This window comes from Phoenix dactylifera, chromosome 13 (assembly GCF_051530095.1).
Source record: "Phoenix dactylifera cultivar Ajwa chromosome 13, Ajwa_hap1_PhDact_Kaust_v1.1, whole genome shotgun sequence".
In the NCBI taxonomy this organism is placed as follows: domain Eukaryota; kingdom Viridiplantae; phylum Streptophyta; class Magnoliopsida; order Arecales; family Arecaceae; genus Phoenix; species Phoenix dactylifera.
The window spans coordinates 27,251,226-27,263,098 of record NC_143202.1 but is presented as its reverse complement, the minus strand read 5'-3'; the positions used below and the strand labels follow the sequence as shown (position 1 = coordinate 27,263,098).

Genomic DNA, 11,873 nt, shown 5'->3' with positions numbered 1-11,873 from the left:
GGGAAAAAAGCGGACAATAGAGTAGGCAATAGCTGCTGAGTCCCGCATCCACATGCAATGTCTCCAGCCAGTACCTGCACCCTAATTACAGCATCTTCGCATACTTACCCCTCAGGTACAGACAAACATCTTGACGTCCATGTGTATCAATTGCACGTCTTGGCTGCTGTATGCGCGTAGTCTCCGTGTAACGCGCTGGCAGCCGATCGATCATTCCCGAGAGTCCTAATCAAACACTCCGCCGTCCGTCAAATATTCGAATATTCCAGAAACCGACCCCAAAATTTCCCCGCCCAACGAGTTCTCTCCACGTCATCAATCACGCGCCACGCCAGTCGTCTCACCCTCCACGTCAGCACATCTTCACGTGGCTCCCGCGAAATCCCCCCCCGGGCCCCACTCACTGCTCCCGTCAATAATCCCCGCCTTCCTGGTCCTCCTCTGCTCCCTCTCTCGCCGCCGTCCCTCTCTTCTCTTCGTCGTCCACGGCATTCCAGAGGAAGCGCGTCCAAGAAACCTGAGGAGCGGACATGGTCAATCTCGGCATGGAGTCGCCTCCGGAGGCGTCGAGCTCGGGCACGGCGGAGAAGGCCTTCTCCTTCCTCTCCAAGGGGTGGCGGGAGGTGCGGGACTTCGCGGGCGCCGACCTCCGGCTGATGCGGGCCAGAGCCAGTGCATTCAAGAACCTTGCAGACCGCGAGTTGGAGAACTTCCTACAGTCGGCGTCGAAGTTCTCGGCGCCGCCGCAGCCGCCAGTTGAAAGGTCGATCCCGGAGCTCGAGTTCGTGAAGCGGATCCAGCCGAAGCTGTCGGAGATCCGGCGAGCGTACTCGTCGCGGGAGTTCAGCCGGAAGGTGCTGGAGAAGTGGAGCCCCAAGTCGACGATCCGGATCGATCTCTCGGGGATCAAGAATGCAATCGTCGCGGAGGTGGATGAGGTGGGAGCGTTTCTGGATCTCAGCAAGGATGGGGTTCGGGGCCGGGGGAGGAAGGTCCGGTGGAAGGGGGTGGAGGAGGGGAAGGAGTGGGAGCCGATTCGGTTGTTGAAGATGAGATTGAAGGAGCTTGAGAGGAAGAGCCAATCGAGCGAGATCTTTGGGAACTTTAAGACCAGCGAGTTCGTCAGGAAAGTGAAATCGAGCCTGGTAAGGCCCTATCTTTGTCTTTAACTAATCTAGTTCTCTTTACGCTTAAGGGTTTTGTTAGTTTGTATGGTGGTCTGGAATAGAAACCTCGTTTTTTGTAGCATTAGAGCTTTCCATTCTTCTTCCTTTAAATGTTAAGAACAAATTGTTTTGGGATCGTTACAATGACATGAAGGTATCGATATCCAGGGCTGTGTGATAAACATCTCTAAAACCACTGAATTTTATTATAGTTTGGATTCCTAGGGTTATCATGTTCCAGTAGAATGATGATACAAATAGAATTTTTCTTTGTTGCAAAACAATTATTCTTCAGTTTCTGTCTAAAGAAATTGGTGATAGTTACATTTTAAATGCAAATCATGCAAATCTAGAGGTTGTTGGACTGGAAGTTATGGAAAGACAATTTTCTGAAAGAGCTGATGTGACATCATCCAGCACCTAACTCACCAACTACAATATGTTTTGTCATGTTTGCATATGAAGTGTCATCTAGGGTATATTTTCATGTTAGATAGATTTCACAGAGGTTATCAGGCTTGCTTAGGTCAATCACTGGCTTTTCTGCACATCTTGAAAAAAGCTTTAGTATCATTCAACCAACTGTCCAATGTTATGTTAGTTTGACTCCATTATTTGACCAGGTTTCCACCTTTTCTAGTTTCATAAAAGCTATTAAACATTGCATCCAATACAACTTCCATGTGTCAATATCAATAAAGCTTATTATATTACAGAAATTGGCTGTTGAATAACGTCTAAGAAATCTTCACTGAATGGTATTGATTAAGTAATGTCAAAATATGGAAAGATCTATTCATCAGTTGCTTTAAATTGATGTTTGCTTACATACATCATTGGAAAAAACTGATGGGTGGGATTTCGGTGTAATCCACTCTCATGTGATGCATGGAAGCCCTTTTTGGGAGTCTGAAAATATGCTGAAAGCTATGCATCTTTTGTTTGCATTAATGAAACCTGCTGGTTTATTCACTAAGTATGTTGTTATTATAGAGTGACCAGCAAAAAAGTTCCTTCAAATTATATATATATATATATATATATATATATATATATATATATATATATATATATATCTCTATGTATATACGTGTATGCATGTGTGTATATGTGTGTGTGTATATGTATATGTGTATGTGTGTGTGTGTGTGTGTGTGAGCATATTTGTGAGTATAATAAACTTAATAGGCTATTAATCTTTATTTTTCGTTGCCTCTTATTAGCAAAGAGTCTAAAGCTATTGGTTGGGAAAATGAGGCTGGGTAAGGAGGAACTTTTCGCATTCTTGAGGTAAGGGATGGAGCCAGGATTATAACACTGAGGCGCCAAGCAAAAAAGAAAATCACGGACTAATACAACACAATCATACTAATGTTTCTATAAGTATTAATTGGAAATGGTTTAAAACCATCATGAGCCGCTATAATATTACAACAAACCTTTAGTAGAATAAAAGAAGTAAAATAATTCAAGAATTTATATAATGATTATTACTCAGACCATGCTATTTAAATATGACAAGTTTATAATTAGATAAGAAATGTCTAGGACTTGGTTGACAAGCTAGTAGAAGAGTCAGTTGATGTTGTTTCTAACTTCTAAATTTTAGAAAATATTCTATTTCATATGCAACGATGATTTTTCTATTTTATAATGTTAACAAATCCAAACATTTTTTTTTTCTCTCAAAGAAAACTAATCCAATTAATAATTTTTGATTGTCAGTCCCATGCTTACCTATGTGGGAATGACAGCTGTTGTAAACTAATCTATTTTTAGGAATGGGCAAAGGAGAACCAGAAAGGGGGAAAAAGAAAAATAATTGTTGGCTCTTGGCCTTGATAAATTTGTATAGTAGAGGACAATTCACCTTTAAGGGATATTGAAATAAGAAGAGAACGATCATGAGGAAAAAAATGAAAAACAAAGGGGAGTTAAGATATGTACAATTCAGTGAAAAATAGAGCCATGGATCTTGCTGTTGATATTTTTTTTTTCTTTGCAGAGGGGGGGGGGGGGGGGGATGTTGTTAAACTTTATATTTGACTCTTTCGATAGGCTATTTAATACTTCATTTGATAAGAAGCTTGCTTCTTATCTGATTAGAATTTTAAATGAATTGCCAAAATAGGTGAACGAGTCCTACCTTCCTAAAGTACCATCAAACAAATGATCCTCATTCATAGATCTGGTTGAATGCTTGTTAGGATCCATAATTTAGAGAAGCAATGTAATGTGATTAGGATTTTGGGTTAGGAGACCATGGTTAAGAGTATATGGAGAACCTTTGGGGGGGTTGTGGCCCCTCAACTCTCTCCTCCCTTGAGGTTGTTAAAATATCTTCAGATAATTGGAGGGGTGATGGAATATTAAGTTGCTTGTTTTGTTTGTATAGTAGGGTCAAGTTCCAAGCCATTGTATGGACGGTTACTCTGTGGTTAATGCTAATGAGGATCTCTGAATGCAAGGGTTGAAGTGGATGGTGGTTTCCTATTCTGTGATTTAGAGGCATACATAGCTAACCACAATTTACCTTGTGAGTTGTTGTTGACTGCCTTGGTAATTGTATCCCTTTCTTGTTTTTGTTTAGGAATGCCTATGAGCAGCTCATCATGTGGATTTCACCCTGAGGATGAAAACAGTTTGCTAGCAAAACGCTCTGCACGATGTAGTGGTCGTGTAAAACTGAAGAAATATAAGCATGGATGCAATGAGCTGGGGATCTCAATGTCATAGATATGACTTTCAGGGTAGAAGGTTTAGGGTCCATATCTTAGAAACATATTCTTTTTTCGGTTGCACCCTGCAGGTGGATATGTTCCTTTTGTTTAGCACCCATATTTACGATGGAGATGCCCTTGTCTTGATATGTATTTTTTTAATTATCGGAATAATATCATATTAGGAAAGAGTACCTACCGTATGTATGGCCAAGTTAAAGAGACTATTGTGATAGTGATCGTGGCTTTGTTTTTCCTCATGCAATTCAGCTCGAGTATTCTTGACCCTTTTGAACAATCACTTTGTATCGAGGTATGCCATCTTTATACCAGGCCTTGTACAGGTGCCACTCTATTATTGTGTCTGTATGTCCAGTACGGCGGCTGGTTCGGTATACCGAGTGTCGGTATGCCTCTCCATTCCGCATACCAGAACCAAATCAGTGTGGTACGATATGCCTCGTACCACCTGGTTCAGACCTTACTTTGTAAAAAAAATTGCATATATGTTTTTCAATTAAATGGCAATATGATATGAACTTGTAATTGCATATGAATGCATATATACGTAAATAAAAAACTTACAAGACAAATGCATGCGTATTGGTGTATGTTCTTTGTATTGTGGTGCTTGAGATTTATGAGTTTTTGTGGTTAAACCAGCATTGGTGTCGCCATGTGGCGCCTATATCTGGCTAGATATTGGCAGTATGGTAGTAGGTGCTAAATATAGAAGCACTCTCTGCAAGGTTCTCTTCTATTTCTCTTCTTTGTCCTCTTTAATTGTTATTCTCTCTTAATCTCACATTCATAAACACACCTTGGTACCAGTCAGTTTGAAACATTTTCCTTTAAATTTCATCCTTCCAGATATTCAAGCTCTAAATGTCACTTGAGATTTCAGCTTGTGGGATTTGGCCATATTTTTTTATTGTTCTGGGAAATATTCTAGGTTATGCTGAAGAATTTTGTTGAAAGTGAATATGACTGTAACCATCATGTTAACACATTTTCAATAAGCTATAACATAGTGCACTTTCTCCATGCAAGCATCCCAAGAGCACAAAAACATAATGCATGAGCTATTACAAGGTCACCAGTGTTTCAATATGATCCTCCCCTCTCTAATTTGTGCTTTTTCTCTATGAAATTGTATATTGCTGCATTTGAAAGGAAAGTTTTCAAGTTGTTTACTTACTTGCTTATGTGTTTCTGTTGCAGAGATCAATTTGCAAGGAACCTCAAGAATCAAAGGTTGGTTGTAAATGTCTTTATCATCAGCACTATTTTTAGATAGACATCAGTTTTCAGATTCACAAGTGAAATTTCACGGGGCTTATACTTAAGATTTGATATGCTCTCCTAGTTACGTTTTATGACTTGGATCTATTCTCTTCTTGCTGCTGTAGATGTAAAGAAACATGGGCAGGCAACTTAGCCTCTTTTCTTACAACTTCTCCTAATAATTTAGATTATAAGCTTGAGGTTTCAATTATATATTCTACAAGTGGTGAGAGATGTATTGTTTGGATATTAAGATTTGATCACAATTTGCAACATGGTTAATCTATTCTCCTTGAAAAACAAGAATTACTTCATCTGATCTCTTACAGCAAGCTAATACTACATCTTGGCTCTTTGGACGGCAGTTTGTTTAATGACATTATCGTCTCCGTCATATTTCATGAAAATCAAGTGCTGTACCTACTACCGGAAATTTTAGTGGCGATTTTTTTATTTTGTTAAATTGAATGAGTGTGGTGCCTAAATATATAGATACATTTGATAATCAGTGATTGTCTGTATGCATATACTAATGCTTATTCGTGCACAGGTTTAGTTATCGTCTTTATGCATATACTAATGCATATTTGTGCACAGGAAGTTCCACCTCTGGATCTACCTGAACTTTTGGCAAATCTGGTTAAGCAATCTGGGCCATTGTTGGATCAAATTGGCATAAGACGAGGTACAATGAACTTGTCTCTGAAAACCTTATTTGTGACTTGTTGCTTATGACTGTTGGCTGACACTGCTAAAAGACCTAATATCTATAGCTTATCCTGTTTGAATAATCCACATCTTAATTTCTTTCTGTATATTTAAAATTACAAGATACCCAATTCACCAGTTAGCTGTTGATCTCTGATACTTGGTCTCCACCACTTATATCTTACAACCATGATATATCAATAAGTAGATAATATTGTCACATCTGCTAACTTGACTTTCTCGTTCATTTTTTATTGTAATTATGAGCACACGATATCCTCTCTATAGTTAAAATGCGTGAGTTTGTGATGGTATGATCTAAATATACAGGTCAAGCAATGATCTCTAGAGAAAGTATTCGCAAATCTTTTTCTGCTATCTTGCCATTTGACATATTTTTTTGCCTTCTCTAATTGTTGTAAATCAGTTTGTCTGATTTGTATTTGCTTCACCTGTTCATGAGACTCAGAACTATGAGCCTTAGGCCCAAGTTGTTGGATTTCTTACTGGTTTATTTGAAACATTATTGTGATCCTGACTCTATCAATAAACTCATGGATGTGAATTTCTTGGCAAAATCCTCATGCCTCTGAAATGTTTTGGTCTTTAATTTTCCACCCAACAGCACTGAAGAATGTCCGTAATGATACAACCTTCAGGTTTTAGAATCATCTTGTGTTTTATCATACAGACTGGGCCATTTTATAATGAAATATTCTTGATTCTGTTGAATATTTCACTGCCTAGCCAGTTTCACAGAAAGATATGGCACCTAGGGCATACACATCTTTCCTCTTACCACATCTTACTTTCACTTGTCTTGTTCTCTGTATGTGTGAGATTCTTTGTTTTGTCGTTACATAGCCAATTAGAGCTGCATTGTCACATGCCATCTGTTATTGATGATAGTTTATGCCACTATTTCTTAGTAGTTAGATGAAAGCACAAAGATAATTGATCTTCAGATCAAGTCTCGTCACTGCCTGTATTGAAGTTTGAGGCATGAGTTTCATTAAAAATTTAGAATCCAGGAAATTTCTCCTTCATATACTTATAAAAGCATATGTACATTACTCCAGATATTCATGTCTTCTGACTGGGTTGCATGAGGAACTTGTGCTTTTATTGAAATTTTGGCTTTACTTTGGAATTTTTTGTCTAGATCTGTACAAGTATGTGCTTATTCTAAAACAATATGTCATATGATCTTATCCCATAGAACATTTTATTTCTGTAGATATATGCGACAAAATAGTTGAGATTTTGTGCAGCCGATGCAAAGATCAGATCTTATGTCATTCTCTTTCTGAGAAGGAAGCATCCTTAATCGGAAGTGGGAGCATCACTGATGAACTTGATTTAAGGATAGCCAGCGTGCTCCTAAGCACAGGGCATCACTATGATGGTGGCTTTTGGACTGACCATAGTAAGTGTGACATCGCAGAAAAGAAGCATCATGTTGCAATTGTGACCACTGCCAGTCTCCCATGGATGACTGGAACTGCTGTAAATCCACTATTTAGAGCTGCATATTTGGCTAAATCTGCAAAGCAAAATGTAACATTGGTGGTCCCTTGGCTATGCAAGTCAGACCAGGAACTGGTTTATCCTAACAGCATTACTTTTAGTTCTCCAGAAGAGCAGGAAGCTTTCATACGAAATTGGCTGGAGGAAAGAGTTGGTTTTAAAGCAGATTTCAAGATCTCTTTTTATCCAGGAAAGGTAGCTCTCTCTGTGTGTGTGTGTGTGTGTGTGTGTGTGTGTGTCCAATGGAAATATTTGTCATGCACTTTTCATGCGAATTTTTGACAAAGTCTGCTTATTTAACATGTACTTTATTTGGCTTCAGTTCTCAAAAGGAAGGCGGAGCATCATACCTGCTGGCGACACTTCACAGTTTATTCCCTCCAAGGAAGCCGATGTTGCCATACTGGAAGAGCCAGAGCACCTAAACTGGTACCATCATGGAAAGCGTTGGACTGATAAGTTTAATCATGTTGTTGGTGTTGTTCACACAAATTACTTAGAGTATATCAAAAGGGAGAAGAATGGAGCTATCCAAGCTTTCCTGGTCAAGCATATTAACAACTTGGTCGCGAGAGCGCACTGCCATAAGGTCTCATTTCTAAATCTTCTGATGATTCTATCATGTATTGCTTCTATTTCATTTATGATAGTAACTATTTGAATGGTCTGATATGTTTAGTGTGGGGGAATTGGTGGTACTTTCTTTTGCTGGACCATGCAATACTATATTATATAAATAATAGCATATTGCACAACATGAAGTGAATTGAGTAGGATATTCTTATATTTGAACTAATCAATGATGTTTGTCATGCAGGTTTTGCGTCTTTCTGCGGCAACGCAGGATCTACCCAAGTCTGTTATCTGCAATGTTCATGGTGTGAATCCCAAATTTCTTGAAGTTGGAGAAAAAGTAGCAGCCGAAAGGGAGCACGGACAACAGGCATTCTCAAAAGGAGCGTATTTTCTGGGAAAGATGGTGTGGACAAAAGGTTATAAAGAATTAATAGATTTGTTAGTGAAGCACAAAAATGAATTAGAAGGTTTCAAGTTAGATGTGTATGGAAATGGAGAGGACTCACATGAAGTTCAATCTGCTGCCAAGAAGTTGGACCTGAATCTCAACTTCCTTAAGGGAAGGGATCATGCAGATGATTCACTTCATGGGTAATGTTTGCATAAGGAAATTACCTTGCACATATTGTTGCATTTTTCTTCTCCATTAATTATTGATGCTATTATTTGGTTGTGTATTCACAGGTATAAGGTTTTCATCAATCCTAGTGTCAGCGATGTCCTCTGCACGGCAACAGCTGAGGCTCTGGCTATGGGGAAGTTTGTTGTTTGCGCAGATCACCCATCAAATGATTTCTTCAGGGCATTTCCAAACTGCTTGACTTACAAGACATCAGAGGACTTCATTGCTAGAGTGAAAGAAGCAATGGCCAATGAACCCCAACCTCTCACTCCTGAGCAGAGATATAACCTATCGTGGGAGGCTGCAACCCAGAGATTCATGGACTACTCCGAGCTTGACCGAGTGTTGAGTAATAACAATGACGAGTCCAGGGAAGGAGGCAACAACATCAAGGATATTAAGAAATCAATTTCAATGCCAAGTTTATCAGATCTTGTCGATGGGGGATTGGCATTTGCTCATTATTGTTTCACAGGGAGTGAGATCCTGAGGTTATCTACAGGAGCAATACCAGGTACACGTTATTATAATAAGCAACACTGCATGGATTTGCACCTCCTGCCACCTCGGGTACAGAACCCTGTATATGGCTGGTAAACCCCTGTGACAATATCCTACAGTTTATATACTGTTTCACCTAGTTAGGCTGGGAGCTTTCCCAAAGCTATGTGCATATGATGATATCATAATCCTTTTGACTTCCATCGCTGTGCGTCTTCATCCATTTCTCAAAGCTGTTATGCAAGGAAGCAATACCATGAGATTACTGATTCTTCACTCACGCTGGTCATTTTAGTGAATCATACTTCAGAAAAAGTGGCATGCTTAAAAGTGAATATGAACTGCAACATAGGAAAACAAATGGAAGTTGCGACGGAAATCATGTGAATAATACTTATTCAGCTGGCTATGGTGAACTGCGGAAATATGCATGAAGTTTTGGTGGCTGGTCGTCTTGAATCCATTGCATCCTTGTTGGCCAGTTAAGCAATTCAAAATCTCAAGTTTGAAATAACAATCTTTGAGGTAGGGTTAAGTTTGTCTGAGGTTTGGCTCTTTGCAGTTCTCACATGTTGGTCTATCATCAAAAAGAGAGACTGATGCTGCGTGATGGATATATTGACTTCTGAAGCATCAGCTTAGGGTGCAGAACGGCAGAAATAGAGGACCTGAATCAAGCTGCTTTCTCTGGTGAATAACTTGAGAGAAAACTCTCTGCAGATGTTGAGTTACAAGTTCTTAGACTCTCATTTGATGAAGGGATTGTGCTGCAGGAGCTTTGGTACCATATGAGTAATCATTGTAAATGTATGATGTGGTAGCCACTTCTTTGTATCTATTATCTGAATTTTACCACTGCCACTTCTTTATTTTTCATCTGTAACGGCATTGGCGCCTAATGTGCTTGCCAATGTGAACCGTTGAAATAGCTATTTCTGTTTCTTTTTTATCAAGCCGTCTTAGTTATGATTCTTCCTTATGTTCGACCGGTGGAATTTTTGTATATTAAAAAATTTTGTATAGGAAAAAAAGAAAAGGAGGCTACATTTCAGGAAAATCATTCTTGGCTACATGATCCGTGGGCTGATTGTTTTCCTTTCACCTTTTGTAAACCTTCTTCTCATCTTCCTCCCTACAAAACATTTGGGTTAGTTATAGCTTTCAAATGTCAACTAGGGAGCCAAGCAAAAGGCAAGGAAGATTGCTTGAATCATGTTCTGAAAGAGTCATAGCTGGTTGGTTAAATTGTAGGTCTTATTAAAAGTTAATTTGGAATGCCCATCCCTCAATGAATTTGGTTTGCGGCCGGAATTGGATTCAAATACTAAAGGAGAGTAAGGATTAAATTTTAGAGGAATTGGCACATTTTCATTCCCTTCTGAAATCAGAATAGAATGAATAGTTGAAATTAGAATTACTTATTCTTATTCCCATTTCAGAGTCCAACTCCTTCCAACCAAATATATTCTAAATCTGCGGTCCCAATATCACTTTAGTCAAGGCTGAGAGCCGATTGCCTACTTCTTTCTCTAGATTTTGCGCTGTAACATTAGGACCAGGTTTCACCATGAACTCCTTTTGCTCGTGGAAAGGGGTTAAGAGAAGAGGCAGGATAACGCAAGACTTGGGAGGCATCCACCAGAGTTCCAAAACCCACGAACACAATATTTATGAGATGGTAGGAATCACCATTTTCATTGGATTATAAAATTAGTTTAGCTATGCTAAGTAGATTGGAGAGGGGGCATACTCTCCTAGTGCTCGACGAATAATTTAACAATGCATTACCATCAAATGAACCCCCTCCATAGATCCCATTAAGATGGCTACTTTTAACTTGGAGACAACAACGTCCCATGGTTGCGGAGGAGTTGGAGCTGGCAAGCGGCAAGTTGGTGAGCGCAAACTACTAGATGTTTTGATTGATTGATTGATTTATTTATTTGAAATGGCTAGATGCTTTGATTTGATTACAGAAATCTGGCCTCTTGAATGGAAAAGTATAGTGTGTCAATTATGTGAGCTACTCGGATCAAAATACCGTGGGGAAATGTGCCTACTAAAGTATGCCTTGATCGACATGGCTTTGTCCTAAAGAATGTGCCTGACTTCTTTTTTTTTTACCAGAAAAAGGATGTGCCTAATCTACACAAAAATTGTATCTTATAAAGCAATGAATAAAAAAAATAAAGGAATGAATGGTATAGGTCTACCTAACGGTTAATGGATCTCGATTTGTTGACAATCATAGCAGTGTTTATAGTTTAAGTGTAATAGGCTTTTTTCCAAAAAAAAAAAGGCAGGGAGACTTATCCATATCATACTTATCCAGATTCCAGGTTATAGTATTCGAGGATATATCATTCAAGATTCGAATTCAGAATCTCTTGTTGTCAAGAAGAAAGGTATGATCGCTAGAACAATCCCCAATTCATGATCACAACAATGGTGATATGCAACATGCCCTTAAAAGGAAGATATAACAACTATATAACCATTAGGAAGGGATATGTATAATGATGCTCGGTTTTATATAATAACTTTTTTGGCTTGAAATTTTTATTATCGACGAGCATGAACGACTTCAATTTCCAAAAACAGAGATTGCATTTTCATTAGGGTTTGATGGGGCGACAATTAGTTAGAAATATCTACATGTGGCTGAAAAAGCCAAAGAGGGTCAACAGGTTCTAGTTCGAGGCAATAGGCGAGAGATCACCAAAGATTAAAATGATTGGCCAGATTGGGCCTTCACGGACCAGTTACAGT

At 38.9% G+C, this 11,873-nt stretch overlaps 1 protein-coding gene across 1 annotated transcript; it reads left to right on the top strand.

Moving 5' to 3' along the window:
- The first annotated feature begins 389 nt into the window (after window positions 1-389).
- Window positions 390-10,053, top strand: LOC103703146 (digalactosyldiacylglycerol synthase 1, chloroplastic-like). Its single transcript, XM_008785892.5, has 7 exons — window positions 390-1,145; window positions 5,108-5,140; window positions 5,768-5,855; window positions 7,116-7,600; window positions 7,728-7,994; window positions 8,223-8,572; window positions 8,666-10,053. Exons 1-7 carry the CDS (start codon window positions 531-533, stop codon window positions 9,198-9,200), a joined length of 2,373 nt encoding a protein of 790 aa, XP_008784114.3. The 5' UTR covers window positions 390-530; the 3' UTR covers window positions 9,201-10,053.
- The last annotated feature ends 1,820 nt before the right edge of the window (window positions 10,054-11,873 follow it).

Bases quoted from the DNA above. Each gene is read 5' to 3' on its own strand.
- LOC103703146 (XM_008785892.5), top strand. From the start codon at position 531: ATGGTCAATCTCGGCATGGAGTCGCCTCCGGAGGCGTCGAGCTCGGGC. The intron at 7,601-7,727 runs GTAGCTCTCTCT...ATTTGGCTTCAG, and splicing joins TCTCTTTTTATCCAGGAAAG to TTCTCAAAAGGAAGGCGGAG. The intron at 7,995-8,222 runs GTCTCATTTCTA...TTTGTCATGCAG, and splicing joins CGAGAGCGCACTGCCATAAG to GTTTTGCGTCTTTCTGCGGC.